Source organism: Lynx rufus, unplaced genomic scaffold (genome assembly GCF_022079265.1).
Source record: "Lynx rufus isolate CCGP_SWC_20201006 ecotype Redwood Valley unplaced genomic scaffold, mLynRuf1.p SCAF_2, whole genome shotgun sequence".
Classification (NCBI taxonomy): Eukaryota; Metazoa; Chordata; class Mammalia; order Carnivora; family Felidae; genus Lynx; species Lynx rufus.
Genome location: NW_025814834.1, coordinates 58,414,545 through 58,432,827, shown reverse-complemented (window position 1 = coordinate 58,432,827; position 18,283 = coordinate 58,414,545). Strand labels below are relative to the sequence as shown.

The 18,283-nt window shown below is 34.6% G+C and overlaps 1 protein-coding gene across 7 annotated transcripts in view; it reads right to left on the bottom strand.

Moving 5' to 3' along the window:
* ATF2 (activating transcription factor 2) overlaps positions 1 to 18,283 on the bottom strand; it is an 81,923-nt gene that overhangs the window by 35,545 nt on the left and 28,095 nt on the right. For 6 of the 7 annotated variants that reach the window (XR_006962596.1, XR_006962595.1, XM_047082208.1 and 3 more), the window contains 6 exons: positions 17,130 to 17,204; positions 14,970 to 15,039; positions 9,213 to 9,309; positions 5,803 to 5,921; positions 5,531 to 5,659; positions 614 to 792 (listed from right to left, as the gene is read on the bottom strand). Coding sequence is in view for 5 of the 7 variants with exons in the window: in XM_047082208.1 (XP_046938164.1) it covers positions 614 to 792; positions 5,531 to 5,659; positions 5,803 to 5,921; positions 9,213 to 9,309; positions 14,970 to 15,039; positions 17,130 to 17,161 (626 nt within the window). In the remaining 2 variants the exon portion in view is untranslated. The remainder of the gene's footprint in view (positions 1 to 613; positions 793 to 5,530; positions 5,660 to 5,802; positions 5,922 to 9,212; positions 9,310 to 14,969; positions 15,040 to 17,129; positions 17,205 to 18,283) is intronic. The other variant, XM_047082211.1, reaches the window with a different exon arrangement.

Here is an 18,283-nt window from a genome sequence, read left to right as displayed (position 1 = left end):
TTTAAAAATAAATTTTCTAACCACTGCAAAGCAAATTACAAAATTTTATTATTTTTAATTGTATTCTAAATACATAATGTATATAGCAGTGTGGAGAAACAACAGGTCCAGAAAAACAGGACAATCTCCAATATGCTGAATGAGAAAAATTCTTATCAGAAGGTCTTGAGGGTCACCTGGCTCAGTTGGAACAGCATTTAACTTCTGATCAGGTAAGTTGAGCCCCATGATGAGTGTAGAGATTACTTAAAATGTTTGGGGAAAAAACCAAAGTCTTGACATATGTTTAAGAACTGAAAAAAATGTCATCTGCTGGAGTAATTTTATGTATTCTGTGTGAAATAGCATGAAAATTAGAGACCACCTTACATTCACATTCAATGCGATTTTTTTAAAAAATTAAGTTTTAGATATTTATTTTCTAATCTATTAGAGAACACTAAGAGAAAAAGACAACCCAAATACTTTTTCCAAAAATCAAAGCATGCAGAACATGATTAACATACACACACAAAACTAAGGCCACAATTTGAATTACATGTTGTGGGAAAAACTGTGACAAGAAAAACTTGATTCATAAACAGTTCAATGACTGGCCCAAATCATCACTTACACGATTGGCCTGTTGGAGGATGGTGCCTGGGTGATCACAGTACTTGAGGTTGGTGAAGGTACTGCTTGCTGAATAATTACACTGGAGTCAGAACTTGTAAGCAGCACGTTGGGAACCTGTAATGATGCTGGACGAACGATAGCTGATGTGGGCTGTGCAGTTTGTGCCAATGGTACCTCCTATTTAGTGATGAAATAAAAAAGGGTGGGATTTAAAATTATACATCAATCCGGGGCGCCTGCGTGGCTCAGTTGGTTAAGCGTCTGACTTTGGCTCAGGTCATGATCTCGAGGTTCGGGAGTTCAAGTCCTGCAGCAGGCTCTGTGCTGACAGCTCGGAGCCTGGAGTGTGCTTTCAGATTCTGTGTCTCCCTCTCTCTCTGGTCCTTCCCCTCTCAAGCTCTGTCTCTCTCTCTCTCTCTCTCTCAAATAATAAATAAACATTAACAAAACATTTTTTTAAATTATCAGTCAATCCATGAAACTTAAAAGTGAACAGAATATAACACACTTCTAAAAGCATCTACACGCGTCGGGCTCTGTGTTGACAGCTCAGAGCCTGGAGCCTGTTTCGGATTCTGTGTCTCCCTCTCTCTGACCCTCCCCACTTCATGCTCTCTGTCTCAAAAAAAATAAACGTTAAAAAAAAAAAAATTAAAAGCATCTGCAGAATAATACCCTCCCCCAAAGTAATGTCCAAAGTTATTTAAAATTTTACAAGCTAAAGTTATTAAAAAGAAAATTTTAGAAGTAGCTAAAAAGCGTCAAATATAACGTTCATATTTGAATTTAAAAACACCTAAAAAAATAATAAAAATAAAAACATCAGAGTGGTGTTTTTTTTTTCCATACTACTTGTTTTCCTATCAATCCAGAAACAGGCTAAGTAACTTGGCTATGATTCCATGAACATTTCTGAAAATCCATGAGAGACTGCCTAGTCCTACTCCATCATTATACTGTAAAAAGGGGAAACAGATCCAGAGAGACTGATACAAATTAGTAATAGAAATGATTAAAAAATTTTAATACAAATGTTTGCTACAACAATTTATTAATGTCAAAAGGTCAAGTAATGTTGATATCCTGAATGTAAAATAATTACTGGAGTGAAATCTTTGCAAATTAAAGAAAAACACAGAATTTGTTGAGTTAGCCAGGACCTTAAAGATGGTCTTTTCCCCAGTTTTACAGATTAGGAAGAGATTAAGAGCTTTACCTAGAACTCCTTTTACTAGTTAGGGTAAAAACTGGGTCTACTGTGTTCTTAGAATTGGTCTTGACGCTGCCTCTTATTATCAAAATCTTATTTAGCTACATAGGAAGAAAAGATCAACTAGTACTATTGGAACTTCATTTATTCAACAAGTTTGAGAATTTATAGCATGCCCTCAAGGGCTACTGGGAAGAAAGAGACAATTAACAAGTAGAACAAGAAAATTCCAAATAGTAGTATGTTATAAAATAACAGTACAACATAATAAATCATGAAAGATTAACTGAGGGAAGGTTGGGGTTGGCTTACTTTAGATAGCATACATAGTGAGGTGAGGTGAGCTTTTCTGCAAGAAATGGTGCTGGATGAACAGATACTGAAAGGATAGCCGGAGAAAATTCTATCTAGGGAGAGGGAAGCGATACCAAGAGTAATGTCTTTAAGGTAGGAAAAAACTTAGACTATTTGGGGAATATACCAGAGTGGCATGAAGTGAAGGTCGAATGGGCAGACAAGCTCAGATCAATGAGGCCTTATGAAAGGACTATTAGTTATCTTAAATGCCATGGCTAACCACTGAAGGATTTTAAGCAGTAAAGTGATTCTATAATGTATTAAAAATAAAGCTACCTATAGAATATTGGAGATGGAAGTAGAAAGTCCAGTTAGAAGTAATTATTAATAATCCAAGTAAAAGATGATGGCTTGGGACTAAAGTGATGACACTGAAGATCAAAGAGGATAAATTAATATTTCAGAAAGTAAGTCTGATAAGATTTGCTATTGGTGTTGGTGTGAAGAAAAGGAAGAAATGAAGGATTCTTGACTTGAGCAACTCAATGGGATGGAGAGAAAATTTACTGAGATAGGGAGAATTATGGAAAAAAAATCAAGAGTTCTGATTTAGATGTATTAAGTTTAAGATGTCTTTCAGTCATAGAAAAGGAAATGTCAAGACGGGAGTGAGAGATGAATATGGAAATCCAGGAGATATCTTGGTTGATAGAAGTTTGAGAGTCATCAGCATGTAGATGGTTTTTAAAGTTATGGTCTAGGTGATCTCACCTAGAAAGAAAAGTGAGAAAGAAAAGTGAAGAGGGCCCAGAATGGACTTTAACAAATTGGCATGGCTATGCCCTGCCCAGGAGGAGGCTAATGACTGAGGGAGGAATGTAGCAAGGATTACTCCTGAAAGAAGCTGAAGCAGCAATGAACAGGGAAAAACTGTTGAGTGTCAAGGGACTGGCACGATCTTTAGGAAAAAAGATACTCATATCAAAGAGTTAACAATATTTCCTGTAACTGTGATAATGTGGAAACCTTTATGTCCAAAAAAGAACAAGATAATTAAATACATTAAGATAATGATAAAGTACAACCATTAAAAATTATGATTTTGTGCAAATGTAAACTGGTATAGCCGCTCTGGAAAACAGTATGGAGGTTCCTCAAAAAATTAAAAATTGAGCTACCCTATGGCCCAGCAATTGTACTACTAGGTATTTATCCAAAGGATACAAAAATGCTGACTGAAGGGGCATATGCACCCCAATGTTTATAGCAGCACTATCAATAGGCAAATTATGGAAAGAGCCCAAATGTCCACTGACTGATGAATGGATAAAGAAGATGTGGTATATCTATACAATAGAATATAACTCGGCAATCAAAAAGAATGAGATCTTGCTATTTGCAACAATGTGGATGGGACCAGAATGTATTATGCTAAGCAAAATAAGTCAGAAAAAAGATAAATATCATACGATTTCACTCATATGTGGAATTTAAGAAACAAAACAGATGAATACAGGGAAGCAAAAATAAGATAAAAACAGAGAGGGAGACAAACCATAAGAGACTCTTAAATACAGAGAACAAACTGAGGGCTGCTGGAGGGGTGGCTGGGTAGGGGGATGGGTGATGGGCATTAAGGAGGCACTTGTTGGGATGAACACTGCATGTTATATGTAAGTGATGAATCAATAAGATTCTACTCTTGAAACCATTATTACACTACATGTTAACTAACTTGGATTTAAATAAAATTCTCAAAAAATGAAGAAAATTATGATTTTGGAAATTTTCTAATGATGTGGGAAAATGTTCATTAATGTTGAATGTCGAATGCATGATATAAAAGTAAACTCGAATCAGGATGCCTGGCTGGCTCAATTGGTAGAGCATGTGACTCCTGATCTTGGGGTCATGAGTTCAAGCCCCATGATGGGTGTACAGCTTACTTAAAAAAAAATTAAAAATAAATTTTTTAAATTAAAAAGTAAACTAGGATCTTTCTTCAAATTTTTCTTTGTATCTATTTATCCTTCTAATGAACTATTCACTTACACAGTATATTTGTATAAATGCATGCATATATCTAGGAAAAAATGTTTCAAAATATTAGTATTTCTTATCACTCAATTATGGGCTAAGAGGAGATTTTGGTTTTCTTCCTTATATTTTTCTATATTCTTAAAGTTTTTATAAAGAGACTCACTTTTATAATTAGGAACTGAGGAAAACAAACCACAAAACATCTAAGGTCAAAGCCATGTCATCCTCTGCCATGACAGAAATCCATTAATCCATTTATGGTTTTAGAATAAAATAATCTACACAGAAACATTGTTAATGCCTCTTCATTGTGCCACACATAGCACCCCATGTGTTCATTAGATGTGCTTATGAAAAAAAGCAATCAAGAAATACTCACAAGAATGGTTACTCAACCCTTACAACCCCAGAGGGTCCCAAATTACCAAGGTATTCAAGATCCAGGAATAAGCCCTAAATTGCCTACAAAAGGCCTGTACTAAGACAGTATCACCATCACCTCAGTTGGCAGTACCAAAGACCCACTGCTGAGAATGAGTATTGCTTTAGCCCTTAAAAAGCCTAAATAACCTTGGTTCAAGCAATTTTTAGTAGTAAAGATAAAGCTGTCACTATACAAGAGCAGTGAAGAATAGGGGCGCCTGGATGGCTCGGTCAGTCAAGCGTCCTACTTCACCTCAGGTCATGATCTCGCAGCTCCAGATTCTATGTCCCAACCCCCTATGTCCCCAACTCCCCCGCTTGCATTCTCTTTCTCTCAAAAATAAACATTAAAAAAAAAAAGGAGCAAAGAATAAAATAACAAAACCCAGAAAAATTAAGTTTTTATAAATTTGTGTAGCCTTTAAAAAATAAGTTTTATTTAAAATGACTGCTAGGGGCGCCTGGGTGGCGCAGTCGGTTAAGCGTCCGACTTCAGCCAGGTCACGATCTCGCGGTCCGTGAGTTCGAGCCCCGCGTCAGGCTCTGGGCTGATGGCTCAGAGCCTGGAGCCTGTTTCCCATTCTGTGTCTCCCTCTCTCTCTGCCCCTCCCCCGTTCATGCTCTGTCTCTCTCTGTCCCAAAAAAAATAAAAATAAACGTTGAAAAAAAAAAAAAAAAAAAAAAAAATTAATTTAAAATGACTGCTGTCCTCCCCTATAATTTTTCTGTGTAATAAAAAGCCAATTTTTTACAAAAGTGATGTCTTCTTGCCCTGAAATTTCCATGAGTATTCACAGGCTTTTACATATAAGACTATTACAACCTGACACTCAATTATGTACAACTTATTACATTAACATTTTATGTAAATCAAATACTAAACTTTACTTGGGGTGATTTTTTTACACTAAGTTTCTATTTCTACCAAAAATGCAAATTTCTAACCTTTTCATCACTGGTAGTAGATTCTGGGTGAGGTAAAGGACTATCTTGGTGAGTTGTTTCTACAACAGAGGGCTCCTCAATTTTGCTTCTTATAATGGGTGTTGCAAGAGGGGATAAATCTAGAGGCATCTAAAATACAAACATTAAAAGAAAATGTTAGGAATTCCAAAATGCCAATCAGCATTTCTAAAATAAGAAAGCAGGAAGTGTTAGCTATGATTATTGTTCTGTTAGAAGTACTCTTTTTTTTAATTTCATGGTTAACAACATACTTTTTTAATGTCGTCTTCTGAGGCTTTCTTGAATTCATTCTCAAATGGACTTGCCAATTCATTAAACAAACCCACTTCTTCACAGTTTTTCAAGAATCTTGTTGGTGTTGGGGTCTGATCTGAAATAAACGTCAAGAAGCAATCACATAGATTTAAATATCATGCACGACCCTAAAATATAGCTAGTAAATTAACAAATTAGCAGGACTGGTTCAATCAGCTGTTAATTCTCTTTGGAAAGACCTCTTCCTTTAAAGCAAACAAAATTTGGTTAAGTTTTGGTTGCAGTTCAAGATATTTTCTCCAACTTTATGAACCATAAAAGTATGAAAAAAGTCCTTCTTCTTCCTTAGTCCAGACCTTCTCTCTGAGTAGAGTGACAAGCATCTTCTACTCAGAGATCAACTATTATCATTATTTAAGGCAGTAAGAATTTTAAAAAATTTTACATTATTAAAAAATTATGATTGTTTAAAATACATGCAGTTTGGGGAAAACTAGGACTAGAGCATGTATCTTCACTCTAGCCTGGCCCTTCCACTAGTGTTCATAATCTATTACGAAAGCAAGCTTAAGATAAAACAGAATTTTTAGGAGGTAGATCAAAATACTACAAGGAAGAAAAAGATGGTTAAAACAAGAGCCCTGAAACAAAAACAAACCAAAACAACAACAACAACAACAAAAATAACCAACCCTCCCTCCTTATTACTATCCGCTAAAGCCAATTTTCTATTTTAATGCATTTTTCAAGTTTGGAACAAGGGGCTATTTAAGAGTTACATATTTATGTAAAGTTCTACCTTAATTTCTAGGCAGTAGAGGAATAGTCAACTCTATTTTCTCACAACTTGGAATTTTTTTTTTTTAATTTTTTTTTCAACGTTTATTTATTTTTGGGACAGAGAGAGACAGAGCATGAACAGGGGAGGGGCAGAGAGAGAGGGAGACACAGAATCGGAAACAGGCCCCAGGCTCTAAGCCATCAGCCCAGAGCCTGACGCGGGGCTCGAACTCACGGACCGCGAGATCGTGACCTGGCTGAAGTCGGACGCTTAACCGACTGCGCCACCCAGGCGCCCCCACAACTTGGAATATTTTAACTATCCTTGAATATGTACTTATGCTATGTACATTAACACATATACTGGTTATAGAATAAATGCCAGTTAAGGTCCATGTTGAATAAAAAATAGTATTTTTATGGACTCTGCCTATTTGGTCTCATAATTTTCCAGGCTATTTATTCATCCTGACCAGAGTTGGTGGCACACTGAAATTCTATTCACATTCTATGCATTTTAACTTACAGGTTGTATTAGGAATCTAGCCTAAATTAAATACATGTATAAGGATGAATCCTGGTTTAAGATTTTGTAAGATTAAAATTCATATATTTGTTAAATACTGTGTCCCCAGAATGGGCATTACTTATTGTTTCATCTCTGCCCCACATATATCTAGAGTACTGATATGCTTACTACATATAAATATATTTAACACTAAAATGACCTACATGTCACACATATTATGTATAATGTAAGCCTATTTCAAACACTACTAGTATTATCTAAATTACTGAAGAGACTCTCTCTTGCCTTCATTTTACCTGTTAGTCTACAACATACGTACCCACTAACCCTCAAAAGATTTCTATAATTCTATTACAGCAAGGGCTCAGAATACTCATATCAGTTTAAGTCCATCATAGCTGAATTAGTAAACTGAATATAAATCTGACTCTTCTATTCACATGCAAAAGGTCTATCTCACCTCAACAGAAGGCTCCTAATTTGTGTTAAAGGGAGAGAAAGAGCTTAAAAATAACCATGTTTTATGCATATGCATTATTAGTGATTACTGGAATGATGAAGCCTGAGAAAAGAAACATCAACACAGGCACGGTTTAAACATCAATGGTTTAAATATGATATGCAGTGGCTTATGGCTACTGACCATCAAATATATACCACACACATCATGCATTATACAGTAATGCTAAACTACTTATTTCAACATATGTTAGTAAAAAAATGGTCAAGTGCTGTGTTTGAACATGTTCTATTTTTCTACTGTAATAAAGGTAAAGCAACAGGAAATTTCTAGAAACCAATCTCGAAACATTTTTAAGTTGAAAATTTCCAGACATTGCTCTAGGGCAGGAAGTTTCAGACAAGCAAAGACCTTCATGCCTAGGAGAGTGAACTGTCCAGGTTGTTGTTACTTTGTTTGACTGCTTTTTTTTGGTTCTAGCTCTTTAGATCTGATGTATACCATCTTAAAGAAACGTATAGCTCATTCTTCTCTGCTTCCTTTTACGGAACTAAAGATACACTGAGCATTCTCTCTTTCATTTTTCCTAGTTTTTGACAAATTACCAACTTTTTGTTACCTCAAATTTTTTCAGTACAAAAATTATGATAAAGTACAGGAAAAACCATCTGCCTCATTATCTCTCCAGAGCACTGCATATGACAATTTCTATGCTGGGTATTAATTTCAAAATATTCATAATATTCAGATATCAGGGTTAATTCCAGACTTACAAGCAGTATAACCCAAACTTTAGAAAAGAATAATTTAGGGGTGATTCTGAATACTTATGACTTTGTGGTTATGACACAAAAGGGTCTGAAATTTATATAAATATATTAAGTTTTATATGAAACTTTGTTTTCTTATCATGATACTTATAAAATATAGAAAGTGCAGTAAAACTATGCGTATTATGTGTGTGTCCATACACATAGACGTGTGTGTATATATATTTAAATACCAAAAAAGGGGCAGCTAATACAGCATGAGAGGACAATAAAACAATGCATGAATTTTCTCTTTTCACATATTGTGAAAGATATTCATCTGCTTATGTAATACTGTATGTTCATAGGCTCAAAACACAAGAAAAGCAAATACTGAATTTAGGCCCCTTTATTGAGAGTATTTTACTAACACAGATGTTTTAGTCCCAAAAGAAATATAAACAAATTCTAGTGAGCAAGTCAGCTAATTGATCTCTCTCCAACAGGAGGAGCTTGATCATTTCCTATCTTCCCACAGCATTGTAAACCAGGTGTAAAAAGCTAAAAGAAACACTGACTAAACATCACCTTAGTTCAATTATCAATTAAATGTAAATTCTGGAGATGCTATAAAAATGCTCCTGGGGTTCTAAATTAACTTCCACAAAACTGACATTGAAATCTACATTTGAAAAACCACACACAAAAAAGTGAAATGAATGGTCAGAAGGAAACATGAAAATGTAATGGGTAAAATACATGTTGCCAACATTTACTGTAAATGAATTGGAATATCACCAGACTATATTATTTACAGAGAATACACAAAAATTGTGCACATTCCAGGTGAAATATGTATATAAGCTATTAATAAAAGCATATACTAACCAGCCACAATGACACTGTCATTACGTGCTGGACCAAATTTCAGTGTCATCTCATGTTTATGTTTATGGACAGCCAAATGATCCTCGTTGGTAAAACGCTGTGGCAAAAAGTTTTAAAATATAGTTAAGATTTTCAATTTGATCAAATAAGTAAAATGATAAGGAAATTCATTTCCACAACATGTAAAACCACCATTAACAATGAAATAGTTTGTTAACTATAAAAGAATCTATTGTTAGTATAGATAAACACAGAAGACTTCATATAATCATAGAGAAACCCATTACCCAAGAATAAGCAATACTGATGTATTACTAAGTCACAAAACTCATTTGACTGAGGCAAACTCATAAAACCTGAGGCAAAGAAACTTCATATAAATTTCATTTGGATACTAAAAACAGACCACTACTGTTTTTTTCTTTTTTTTGCTTTATCATAGTAGAAATATATATTCCATGGTACAATGACTTCTGAGGAAAGCACTGTATTGACCCAGACTTCAGGTTACTTACCACTTTTAAAATGAGAATTCTCTTATAAAAATATTATTCCCGGACAAATTAAGAAGTAAATCAGGTTCTTTATGTTACCACGTTAAAAAAAGAATGCTTTTGTTATAATCCAACAAAGAAATAGCAACCAATATAATAAACTAGTTCATTTTAAAATAAAATTATGTCTGGACATCAACCTTTATGAAGATGCTCCTTATCGAGCAACAATTATAACTGAAAATAGGGAGCACTTATATTTTATTTCAGGGCAATAATTATAAAATGCCACATTAAGAGATATAAACTCTCTGTTCTACATCCTTATAAATGGGAATGTTAAAATTATACGTATTTGAACTCAGTTCCCCTAAACCATCAAAATGGATTCCTTCTCTTGTAGAAATATTACTCCTGAATAAATTAAGAAGTAAATCAGGTTCTTTATGTTACCATATTAAAAAAAAATGCTTCTTGTAATTCAGTGAAGAAATAGCAATCAATATAACAAAGCAGTTCATTTTATAATCCAGCTCTTTCCCACTCAAGTGCTATCTTACTATTGCTTTATCATTGTAAGAATTACTCCCAAATTTGGAGGAAGAAGTAGCTGTCTTTTCATAGACTGCTGAATAACTGCTCTTAGAGAATGAACATACGTGTAGAATTTACTAGCATATTTAATTACCTTACATTAGAATTTAAATATACATGTATTACATTCCACACTAAAAGTACCTTAAAGCAAGATTCACTTTATGTCCAAAGAACCTAACAATGTAATTTCTCCCATGAAGGCAATAATTAAACATTTGTGAATAAATGCATTTTGGTAGAGGTCATAATTAACAGATAAGAACATGGAAAGTTATCTCCTAGGAACTTATTCTACCACTATCCCCTGCCTGGATTGGTTCGACCACAAATATCCAAATCAAAGAGCAACTACATATAGAATTGCACAAATTGTACAAAACATGTGAAAATGGCACCAAATTTAATCCTAAGTAAAAAAGAACAGTAAAAAGAACCCTAAAAACCATTTAGGATCATGTGAATATTAAAAGGGGGAGAACAAGAAATATGAAGTCTCACATATGATCTACAGATCAAATTTACCAAAATGCTATTTATTAAGAGATTTTTGATCAGATATTATTGATGTACATGGATAAAATACATTGAAACTGGTACCTGATATAGGGGAGTTGAACCTTAGCTATCACCTGAGGTAATTTATTTACCTTTAACTAGAAACTTAAAAAAAATGTCAACAATCATCTTGTCAAAAGGCAGTCACCAGGAAAGGACAGATATATCTATAGATAGATGAATATATATCTATGTATATGAATGAAATAAATTATTTTTTCAACAAATGCTTATAAAATAGCTACTACATGCTAAGTTAAAATTTTTGCAAAATCTATTTGCACCGTTTTCTGAGCCAAATTAAAAAGTTTATTTTGAAAGTAAGTTTTATAGAAAAATTATGATACTACTAGTAATAACAACATACTGAATTCATAATTTCTTTCTCCCAGGCAATTCAGAGTACAACCCCAATGCAAACTGTTACACATGTACACAGTATTTTGCTAAACAACAAGGCTTTGAGCATACAGCTGAATAAAATGGAAAGGCAGTCAAGAAAAGTAGGATAAGATAACCATCTCTCTTAAAAAGTTAAAAAGGGTAACCTGACAGATGGAAGGGAGGTAAACCAGTTGCTTCTATAAGGAATTTAAGCTCTGATATCTGAGAAATCTGTGTTTCTAAGGCTTGAACACTTACCAGAACTAACTTCCTAAGAAGTCAGTCATTCTGCATTTAATACATGCATTCACATCCACGATATAGATTATTAACAGATTAAATAGGTACAACTAAGTTATAAAACCATCAGACCACTAGCTCATCTTACTTTTTTACTAGTTGAAGAAATCTACTCAACATCAGAAAGTTATACACACATACTCACATTAACATACCTCCAGTGACACTTTAGACTGAATAAAATCAATCTTAATTTCCTTTGCAAAACAGCTTATAATGTATAAACATTCTACCAAAGAGATAATTTTCAATGAAAGCATCACCAAAAGCAAAGCTATTACCAATAAAATAGAAGAGTTCCCATGTTAAATGAATCTTTCACTAAATTATCTCACTTTGTCTCTTTCACCAAATTCAGTGGAACATCACTTTAAAACAAATGCAATGAATGCAACTCTTTCTGTGAAATACATAATAGTGGCATATAAAAACATTTTTTAATTTTTTTTTTACATTTTTTAAAATTTATTTTTGAGAGACAAGAGCGAGACAGAGCACAAGTGGGGAAGAGGCAAAGAGAGAAGGAGACAGAGAATCTGCAGCGAGCTCCAGGCTCTGAGCTGCCAGCACAGAGCCTGACGTGGGGCTTGAACTCACAAACTGTGAGATCATGACCTGAGCCAAAGTCGGACGCTTAACTGACTGAGCCACCCAGGCGCCCCTAAAACCATTTTTAATAGCAACAGTCAACAGTTAGTATTCTCTGCACTGATTTCTACTGGTCTCTCTCCAAAATAACAATATCAACAAAATACGTTTTAAGAAATTTAAAATCTATTTGAAAATTTAAATTTAAGTGCACTAAAGCTAAATTTCAAATTTGGAATAGTATCAATACTTATGACAAAAAATAACTTGTACTACATTACCACCACCAAATTGGTACTTCTAAAATCAATTTTTATATGAATTTTCAATTTCCTAGGAAATACTAGTCATAAAAAATTTTGGGAAGTGTAGTTTTTATAGCTTTCTTGAATTTATAGAAAAATGAATATCAAATATATCTCCAAAATATATGTCAAATCAGTCTATTTCTCTATATTTCCACTATTGGCATGTAGACAAAGACACCATTATCTCTCACCTAACAGCTGTCAGTCTACTCCCCGTTTGCACTCTTAGCTCAGTAATGGCTTTTCATCACTCTGTGAATAAAGCCCAAATACCTGATCACAGTCAACAGAGTCCTATAGAGTAGGACTCTTTTTTTCTACTTGACAGCATCTCTTACCCTTATTTATCCTTGTTGGTCACTACATGCTCCAGCCACAATAGTCGTCTTTCTGTTTTTAAACACACCCAAACCCTTTCCCTCCTTAGGACCTTTATATTTGCTGTTCCTTCAGTTTAAAAACTCTTCCTCCAGGGTCTGCTCCCACATTTTCACGTTTTAATTAAAATGTCACCTTATCAGAGAGGCACAACCTGTATAAATAGCACCAACCCTGGTAATTCCTATCTTTACCCTGGCTCACCATCATCAGATATCAGGTAAATTAAGATCATAATGAGATACAACTACATCCTCACCAGAGTGACTAAAATTAAAAGACTATCCAAAACAATCTTCAAAAGGAGAAAGAACTAAATTGGTGAACTTCCCTTTCCTGACTGGAAGCATTATTATAAAGCTAGAGTAATTAAGATATTGTGGTACTAGCATAAAAGTTGACAAACTGATGAAAGGAACAGAGTAGACTGCTCAGAAACAGACCTACAGTTACACAGTGATTTGATTTTCAACGGAGTTGAAGCAAATTAATAGAGAAAGAAAAATCTTTTCAACAAATGATGCTGAAAAATCACATGAAAAAAAAGTGAGCTTGAATTCCTACCTCACACCAGTATATACATATACAAAAACGAGTTCAAGATGAAACAGAGACCTGAATGAAAAAACAAGCTTTCAGAAAAATAAAGGAGAATACCTTTGTGATCTAAAGGCAGGCAAAGATTTCTTAGACAAGATTTCTTAGAAAGCAACAACCATAGAAGAGAAAAAGTTAACACATTAGACTTCACTAAAATTAGAAAGACTTGTTCAAAAGCTTTTATCATGAAAATTAAGATGCCAACCAGACTTAGTAGAGAAACTATTTGACAATGGACTGGTATCCAAGATGGCAACCGTCCAACAAGCACATGAATAAGTGCTCATCTTTTCATCAAAGAAATGCAAATTAAAACTACAGGATATACAATAAAAATGGCTAAAATGAGAAGACCAACACAACACCAAATGTTGGCAAAGATATGGCACAACCAGACCTCTTATACACTCTTGGTAAGAATGTAAAGTGGTGCATCCATTTTTGGAAGACAGTTTGGCAATTTCTTAAAAAAGTAAATACATATCTATCATATGATCCCACCACTACATTCCTATGCATTTACCCAAGAGAAAAGAAAGCATTCATCCATACAAATGACTTGAACACAAATATTTACACCAGTTTTATTTATAATAACTGAAAACTGGAAATAAGCCAAATGTCCACATTTAATAATGAAATATTACTCATCAATGAAAAAGAATTTATTGATTACATAACAAGGGAAATCACAAATTAATTATGTGGAACAAAAGATGCCAGATAAAAGTACAGACTGTGTGACTCTATATAAAATTCTAGAAAATGCAAACTAATCTATAGGGATATAAGGCAGAATCGTGGTTTACAATGGTAGGAGGGATAACAAACGGAGGGATCACAAATGGGCATGAAGAAACTTTTGGTGTGATGAGTATGTTCACTATCTTAATTATGGTGATGGCCTTATGATCTACAGTTTGTATCGTTAAGTACTCTGTAATTTGACTACACATTAAATTTATCCTTTTACTGGTGTCTATAAAGTCAGAATTATCATAATAGCAATAGATTAATAATGTAATAGCCTGTTAAAAACACTGAAATATTATTTTTTGAAACAATGCTGATTTTTCTGAAAATACTTTCACACATGCTCTGTAGTGAAAATGTTAGACTTAAGTACATTAAGAACATTAATGCATTAGTGATATTGTCAGAGGTAAGTATTAATTTTATGAGTTCAGCAAGTAAAATAATTTTCAAGCAAGATAATGTATATTTCATTTCCAATTAAGCAAATTACAATGATTTTTAACCAATAATGGTCAAATGAAAATACTTTTAAGCCCTGGATTTCATCTAGGTATCCACCTTTCCATTACAGGAATTTTAACTTTTTTTCCCCATATTAGATTGTGTATTTCAAAATTCAAATATTCTATTCAGAAAAATGAAGAATTTCTTCTCAAAAATTTTCTAGGTTATTTTTATTTGAACTCCAAAATTTTACAAAAAATTGCAGGAGAATCCTTTTCATGACAACAAAAACTGTCATCAGTGTTTTAATAAATGTGACTATACAAAATGATTTAAAGTAATTTATATATTACCTGGCCACATCCAGGGGCAGTGCATAGAAAGGGTTTGTCATCACTCATATTCCACAGGTCCTTGTATTGCCTATAATAAAACATTAAGAGATGACTTAACATTTTACAGTACAGATTTTTAAAGAATAATTTAAAATGTAGTATTATATGATTTTTACTAAGCTTATTACCTTTTCTACTTCAATGTGAACTAAACATTTTTACTGATATTTTAGCCCTATTTCCCTTTCATCTTCAATTTTTTTTTTAAAGTTTCTTTATTTTTGAGAGACAGAAAGAGCAGCAAGGGAGCTGCAGAGGAGAGAGGGAATCCCAAGTAGTCTCTGCTGTCATCATGACATGAGCCAAAATCAAGGGTCGGGGACACTTAATCGACTGAGCCACCCAGGTGCCCCCCCTTCCATTTTCTTATAATGAGTAGACAAATACATGCAGCATGCAGATTTTACACTACAAAAGGAAAAGGTCAGGAACCTGGGTCTGTCAGGCTAAATTTTTCCTGTTCAACAGTTTAAGTAAAGAATGAATGAAACAATTAGAAAATCATCACTTTAATCCCCAATGAAATAATGGATCTAGACCAGGTCACCAATGTCTGATGAAACCATTAGCAAAAAAGGTGATGGGAAACAGGTCAACCTTAACATCACTAAGAATGGGACAATCAGACATTATGCACAAGAAAGTAGTCCAGGGAGCCAGGGTGTGTGTGTGTTGGTGGTGGGGGGGGGTAGGGGGGTGGATCGGGGTGTCAAACCTGAATCTAACTGAGCATCTCTAGATCCAGCTACAGGAAATATAGGAGGTAGAAAAACCTGTGAAAACAATCTGGAAGCAGTCAGCCAAATTCTATAGGACAAAGCCCTAGTCACTTCAACAAATAAATATCATGGAGTACACAAGAAGAGAGGAGGTAGACAGGAACTGTTATAAATTAGAGGAGATTTAATAAATCTCCTAAATACTAACTACATGTAAATCCTCTTTTGGATCCTGATTTGAACAAAATAACTAAAAAATTTTTTTGAGTCAAGATTATTTTCCTATTTTTGATTTAGACTTAAAGTTCCCAATCACTCCTATCAACTTGTAGGTTTTCATTGTTTTGGCTTTCTTTCTAAAAATTACATGTAACTGGGGCACCTGCGTGGCTCAGTCGGTTAAGCGTCCAACTTCGCTCAGGTCATGATCTCATGGTTCGTGGGTTCGAGCCCCGCATCGGGCTCTGTGCTGACAGCTCAGAGTCTGGAGCCTGCTTCGCATTCTGTGTCCCCCTCTCTCTCTGCCCCTCCCCCACTCATGCTCTGTCTCCTTCTGTCTCAAAAATAAATAAACATTAAAATTTTTTTTTTTTTGGGGCGCCTGGGTGGCTCAGTCGGTTAAGCGGCCGACTTCGGCTCAGGTCACGATCTCACGGTCTGTGAGTTCGAGCCCCGCGTCGGGCTCTGTGCTGACGGCTCAGAGCCCGGAGCCTGTTTCAGATTCTGTGTCTCCCTCTCTCTGACCCTCCCCTGTTCATGCTCTGTCTCGCCCTGTCTCAAAAATAAATAAAATGTTAAAAAAAAAAAAAAAAAAAAAAATTTAAAAAAAAAAAAATTTTTTTTTAAAAATTACATATAATGGTATTTGACTCAGCTAAAAATTCAGTAACATTGTTCTTTTTTCAACATTAGCTTGTTAAGCCTTCAGAGTAATGTTTCCCAAAGCATATTCAACAGGGATGACAGCAGCTACTATAGAAACAAGGTATGTAATCAAACAAATTTGGGAAATGCTGGAGGACTTTTTTTCTTTAGGACTTTTAAAGCCTTTAATATGTTCAAGTGAAATGACTAAAGGAGCACCTAGAATATGGCATTTTTGCCACATTCATTTGCTATTTGAAATCCTTTTTTATGTAACATCTCATGGAACTAGTATTATCTGACACTGTAGAAATCAAACCCTAAAATATGTTTATGTTTGTCATAGTTATATGTATTTTAATGCTCCATTTGATACTTTAAAAACACAACAGGAGTATCAGCTAAACTAATATACCGGATAAGTGTTTTCTTTTAATAGAAAAAAATATTGAAATATTTATCTAGAAATAACTATGAAAATTTTTATAACCTAAAATATGAAAATGGCTAAAAACCCCAAATCCTGCATACATACCTGGCAGAATTCACATGTAACTTGAATTTCATAAGTTGAACAACTTATCACGTCCTCTTTTTCATGGCAAGGATACTGAAAAACAAAATAGTTTTCACACTGTTAAAAATAGTTTTGAAACATTTGAATAATATTGAAATATTGAAATATTTGAATAATTATTACTTTGTAATACTGTCACCCCCAAAGCCTGTCACTATTAAGAATCTTTATAATAGGTAAGAGTAGTGCTCCTACAATATGAATACCCATATAAATGCCTCAAACATAGGATCTATATATCCAACTCCACCATAGAGGATAAAAGGAGAAAAAACATTTAATTCAGCTCTTAGGGCTATAGTTGAAAGGAAGCTATTAAAAGAGTAAAAATTCTGGTTTTGGGAGTCTGATGAGAAAGAGGAGATCTAGCATTTCAGAATATCTATTTGGAAAGTTTTTAACTTCTTAAAATATAGTCAGAGGTGATCAAGTTCTCAGCCTAATTCACCAAAATCTATTTGTCCCATAATATCGTTGATCTATATAAGCATCTCTCTGTTTCACAACTTTATAACTTATTTATTTGATATTAGTTTGAGAACAAGTACAACATGTTGGAACTATCCAGGTCAGTGGCCCATTTTCTTTTATTAAAAAAAATTTTTTTTTAACATTTATTTATTTTTGAGAACAGAAACAGAGTGTGAGCGGGGGAGGGGCAGAGAGAGAGGGAGACACAGAATGCGAAGCAGGCTCCAGGCTCTGAGCTGTTAGCACAGAGCCCGATGTGGGGCTCAAACTCACAAACTGTGAGATCATGACCTGAGCCGAAGTTGGTTACTCAACCAACGGAGCCACCCAGGCGCCCTGAGTGGCCCATTTTAAAAACTCTGCTAGGGGAGCCTGGCTGGCTCAGTCAGAAGAGCATGCGACTTTTGATTTGGGGTTGTGAGTTTGAGTCCCACGTTCGGTGTGGAGATTACTTAAAAAAAAAATAAAGAGGGGCGCCTGGGTGGCTCAGCTGGTTAAGCACCTGACTTCAGCTCAGGTCATTATCTCATGGTTCATGAATCTGAACCCCGAGTTGAGCTCTATGCAGACAGGTCAGAGCCTGGAGCCTGCTTTGGATTTTGTGTCTCCCTCTCTCTCTGCCCTCCCCAGCTCACTCTCTG